Source organism: Eimeria maxima, genomic scaffold (genome assembly GCF_000499605.1).
Source record: "Eimeria maxima Weybridge genomic scaffold, Emw_scaff558, whole genome shotgun sequence".
Taxonomy (NCBI): Eukaryota; Apicomplexa; class Conoidasida; order Eucoccidiorida; family Eimeriidae; genus Eimeria; species Eimeria maxima.
In genome coordinates, this window is record NW_013563892.1 from 3,569 (window position 1) to 8,434 (window position 4,866).

The following is a 4,866-nucleotide window of genomic DNA, read 5'->3' on the forward strand; positions in this document are numbered from 1 at the left end:
AATTTGTTGCAGCAAAGTTTTGGTGATTTGTTTGTTTATAATTAAATAAATAACTTTTTCTTCTTTTATTTCTTTTATGTTTATTGCTGCAGGTTCTCCATTTAATCCATCAGGTAATAATAAATATACATGAGGTGCAGCAGCAGCACATAAATGCTCCTTTTCTTCCTCTTGCTGCTGCTGCTGCTGCTGTTGCTGCTGCTGCTGCTGCTGCTGCTGCTGCTGCTGCTGCTGCTGCTGCTGCTGCTGCTGCTGCTGCTGCTTAGGGGGGCCCGCACCTGCTGCTGCTTTTGCTGCAGCAGATATGTCACATATTGCTACTGGCAACTCTATACCATGAGTTCTGCATGCAACACAAAACCCTAAACCCTAAACCCTAAACCCTAGACTATGTCCATAGAGTTTTCTGCTGTCGTGCACAAGCAAAAGACCCTCTAGGGTTTATTGTTTAGGGTTTGGGTGATTAGAGTGGGTATTTCCTTCGTTGATTCAGGCAAATTAGGGTTTAGGGTTTAGGGTTTAGGGTTTAGGGTTTAGGGTTTAGGGTTTACCTAAGTAGTGTAGCAATTTCAGCAAATATGCATGCAACAGTATGAGCACTAAATGCAGCAGAATTGAGCAGCAGCAGCAAAACATCAAAAGGTTGCTCAATTAAATTATATAATTGAATAAAAGAAGGAAATAATAAAAAAGGAATTGTTAATTCCTTCTCTATATAACCAGATATTAATGATCTAATACATATATACATACATACACACACACACACACCAATTAGGGTTTAGGGTTTAGGGTTTAGGGTTTGGCGTTTAGGGTTTAGGTTTTGAGTTTTAGGGTTTCGGGATTAGGGTTTAGGGTTTGGGGTTTATTAGGGTTTCGGGATGATGGTTTAGGGTTTAGGGTTTAGGGTTTCGGGATTAGGGTTTAGGGTTTAGGGTTTAGGGTTTCGGGATTAGGGTTTAGGGTTTAGGGTTTAGGGTTTTACAAATGTCTTTGTCTTTGTTCAAGTTGTTTGCAATGATAATGAGCTAAACAAAGAGGTGTTGCTAACATACACCCGAAGAATAACCAAGGGAGTACTGTACACAAACCCTAAACCCTAAACCCTAAACCCTAAACCCTAAATATTTTATATATCATTTTTAAGCAACACTATATATTGGTGAGGAGGAAGAGGATCACCAGACACCCCAATTAAATAATTTATCTGTATATGCAAGTAACTAAGAGACGAATAAGGGTTTAGGGTTTAGGGTTTAGGGTTTAGGGTTTACCTGTAAAAAGTAGCTGATAGCGTTGCTCCTCTTTTGTTAATTTGTGGGGTTCTAAGAGAAGAGTGTTTGGATCACGAGGAGGTAAATAACGATCTACTACTCCTCCTGCATAAACCCTAAACCCTAAACCCTAAACCCTAAACCCTAGAATAGGCACTGTAGGTGTCGTGAACTGTGGATATTCAAAAACGTAGAAATAAGGGCATGAATCTTGCAACAAGAGGCGTGAGGGTTTAGGGTTTAGGGTTTAGGGTTTCAGGGCGAGGGTTTAGGGTTTAGGGTTTAGGGTTTTAACCTGGTAGTGTTAAACCCTTGTTAGTTTGCGATCGTAAGAAATACTCTCGTGCATCTTCTAACGTCTTGGGTACCTACAACACAAACCCTAAACCCTAAACCCTAAACCCTAAACCCCAAACCCTAGAGAAGAATATAAATTAAGGGTTTATTATTATTTTTTTTTTTTGTCTTACTTGCTGAATATCTGTCTGTTTTAATTCCTCTAGGTCAGTCTTCGTATTCACAAGACTTGGGGGCCCCCATGAGGGGCCCCCACTGTACCCTCCTGCTGCTGCATCGGGGGCCCCCTGCGTCTCTGTTGTCTCTTTGCTGCTGTTGCTGCTGCTGCTGTTGCTGCTGCTGCTGTTGCTGCTGCTGCTCCAGAAGCAGCGGATATTCCCTACAGCCAAGTGTACAGACACTTCAGGAGGGCCCCCCGTGGTGTTCCCCCTGGGGGCCCTCTTAGGGGCCCCCCTATGGGGGCCCCTTCGATTGTAGAAGGTGTAAACAGAGCCTGCTGAGGGAGTTACGGTGTATGTACAGCTGAATGGAGCAGCAGCAGCAGCAGCAGCAGCAGCAGCAGAAGAGACGAAGTCCCTTCTAGGGTTTAGGGTTTGGGGTCTAGGGTTTAGAAGATGCAGATGCAGATATACACTGGAGGGTTTATGCTGCAGGGGCCCCCCATAAAGGCGGGGGCCCCTTAGAAGCAGCAGCTGCCTCATGCCTAGCTGCTGCTGCTGCTGCTGCTGCTGCTGCACCCACCCCCCTCCCCCAAGGGTTTAGGGTTTAGGGTTTAGGGTTTATATGTCCTAATAAATATAAAAACAATTAAAAAAAGAAAAATAAAAAAATATAATAAAAAGACAACAAAGGAAGAAACAAACCCTCAGTGTATCGATACCAGGTGTACGTACACCGTAAATCTTCCTTTCTCTTCTTAAATAAATAAATACATCTTTTTCTTCTTTTTCTTCTTTTCTTCCTTTTTCTTCTTTTAATAACAATTAAAATATAATCAATGAGACAAGAGACACCAGAGGGGCCCCACAGAATCCTGGGGGGCCCCCCGGGGGGGCCCCCACCGCCGGTGTTGGCCCCCCAGCAGCAGCTGCTGCTGCAGCGACAGCAGCAGCAAGTTGAAGCAGCAGCAGCAGCAGAATAAACTAAACCCTCAGCAGATATTATTTAGCTGTTATTGCTGCTGCTGTCTTAATATATGATTTGTATAAAGAGGGAGGGTATAAAAGGGTACGGAGTCTTGGGGGCCCCTCAGGGGGCCCTTCTCCATACAGTCCATCTACTTGGTCTAGGGTCTAGGGTTTAGGGTTTAGAAAGTGTTTAATATGTAGGACGGATTGTGTGTGCACTCGTAAGCTGTTTCTGCTGGGCTTGACGGCGCGGGGGTTTAGGGTTTGGGTGTGAGGGTTTGGACTAGGGTTTAGGGTTTAGGGTTTAGGGTTTTAAGAAGGCTTCTTAAAGGGTTTACTCCTTCGTTTGCTTATTGAGGGTTTGTCTACTTATACAGCTGCTGATAAAAGGGTTTAGTGTTTTGCAATTAGGATTTACTTCTAGGGTTTAGGGTTTAGGGTTAGGGTTTATGTTTGGCGGTTAGGGTTTAGGATTTGCAGCTAGGGTTTAGGGTTTGCAGCTAGGGTTTAGGGTTTATGTTAGGGTTTTTCGCTGTTTTCCGAGGTTGCAGCAGCTGCCTCGTTAGTTATCTATCTTGTTAGCTAGCTAGCTAGCTAGCTAGCTAGCTGCCCAGCTAGCTAGCTGCATATATAGCACCATGAGCTATACGCCTGTACCTTATAAGGCAGGGGGATATGCACGTACCTAGCTAGCTAGCTAGCTAGCTAGCTAGCTGCCTCTGGCTTGCTAGATAATTAGGTGGTTAGCTAGCTAGCTAGCCAGGTAGCTAGCTAGGTATTTGGCAACGTAAGGCCAATAGTTTTATTTGGTGCAGGGAGGCAGCTAGCTAGCTAGACAACTCCCTAGCTAGCTAGCCACGTCCTTGTCTTTCTAGCTAGCTAGCAGGCTAGCTAGGTCGGGGGTTGGCTAGATCGTCAGAGATCTTGTAGGGAGCGCCCGTGGTAAGACCCCACAAGTACGGCGGCTGCTGCTGCTGCTGCAGCGAAGGTTGGGGATGTGTTAGTTGTCGTGTCTTTCTTATGTTAGATCTGCGGTGTACGTACACCCCGATTATGTAGTGTATAGGCAGGTAAGAGGAAGGGGGCCCCTAAACCCTTGATAGGAGCTTGTTATCTTAAATAAATACAAACCCTAAACCCTAAACCCTATTTTTCTGTCTAATGGAATAATCGTTTGCTGCTGTTGCTGCAGCAGCAGCAGCAACAACAGCAGCAGACTGTTGGGGCCCCCCCCGTGGCCTGCAAGGGGCCCCTGGCGTTGTTGTTATATAATGTCAGTGTACGTTGAGGGATTGAAATAAAATAAAAATAAAATAAAAATAAATAAAAATAAATAAAAAATAAATAAATTAATTTAATAAAGAGAAGCAAAGAGCTGCAGTGACACCGCAAAAGATGCATTTATATTGAGGTGTACGTACACCCCGATCGCTCCCGTCGCTCATTGGCTTTTTTTTCTTCTTCTTTTGCACTTCTTTTTACCTTCTTTTCTTTTTATTTATATTTATATTATTTAAAATATTAATTGTTAATATAAACCCTAAACCCTAAACCCCAATTTAGCATCCAACAGGCAAAACACGAACGAACAAACTGCGATTGCCTGTATGGCGTTCGGGCGATAAGGGTTTAGGGTTTAGGGTTTAGGGTTTAGGGTTTGTCGTCAATATTGGGGTTTTTACCCCGAATGAAATGGGTTTATTGAAATTATTAAGACCCTCGCTTTTTCCTTCTTCTTCGTCATCTGCTGCTGCAGCAGCAGCAGCAGGGAATTGGGGTGTACATGCATCTTCGGGTGTATATACAGGTCGTCGTTATAGGGATTTTCTCCCCTCTTTCCGTCTATTAAGAAGAAAGAAGAAATTAATTTTTATTAAATATAAAATGCAACAAGAAAGGATTCAAGATGACGAAGAAGTGGAGGCATTAGGTGCATATATTAGTTATGTTGGACAAACCCTAGAAGCTACAAAGGTTAAATATCTATGGGTCAGCAAACCCTAAACCCTAAACCCTAAACCCTAATTCTTTACCACAACAAAGTTCTCAGTACTCCACCGCACCCCACATCCGTCAGCTTTACGTACAATGCAGCAAACCACAGGAGGAAACCCGAATCAACATCATATATACAGTCGAGAAAAAAAAAAAAAAAAAAAAAAAAAAAA

The 4,866-nt window shown here is 43.4% G+C and overlaps 1 protein-coding gene across 1 annotated transcript in view; it reads right to left on the bottom strand.

Annotated features, from left to right (window-relative positions):
• The window catches only part of EMWEY_00037380 (hypothetical protein, conserved), a gene marked incomplete at both ends in the record, with an annotated part of 2,521 nt that extends 673 nt beyond the window's left edge, over positions 1 to 1,848 (bottom strand). Inside the window, 5 exons of the mRNA XM_013478637.1 lie at positions 130 to 343; positions 986 to 1,079; positions 1,275 to 1,379; positions 1,585 to 1,642; positions 1,828 to 1,848. Coding sequence (XP_013334091.1) covers positions 130 to 343; positions 986 to 1,079; positions 1,275 to 1,379; positions 1,585 to 1,642; positions 1,828 to 1,848 — 492 coding nt within the window. The remainder of the gene's footprint in view (positions 1 to 129; positions 344 to 985; positions 1,080 to 1,274; positions 1,380 to 1,584; positions 1,643 to 1,827) is intronic.
• Between the last annotated feature and the right edge of the window lie 3,018 nt (positions 1,849 to 4,866).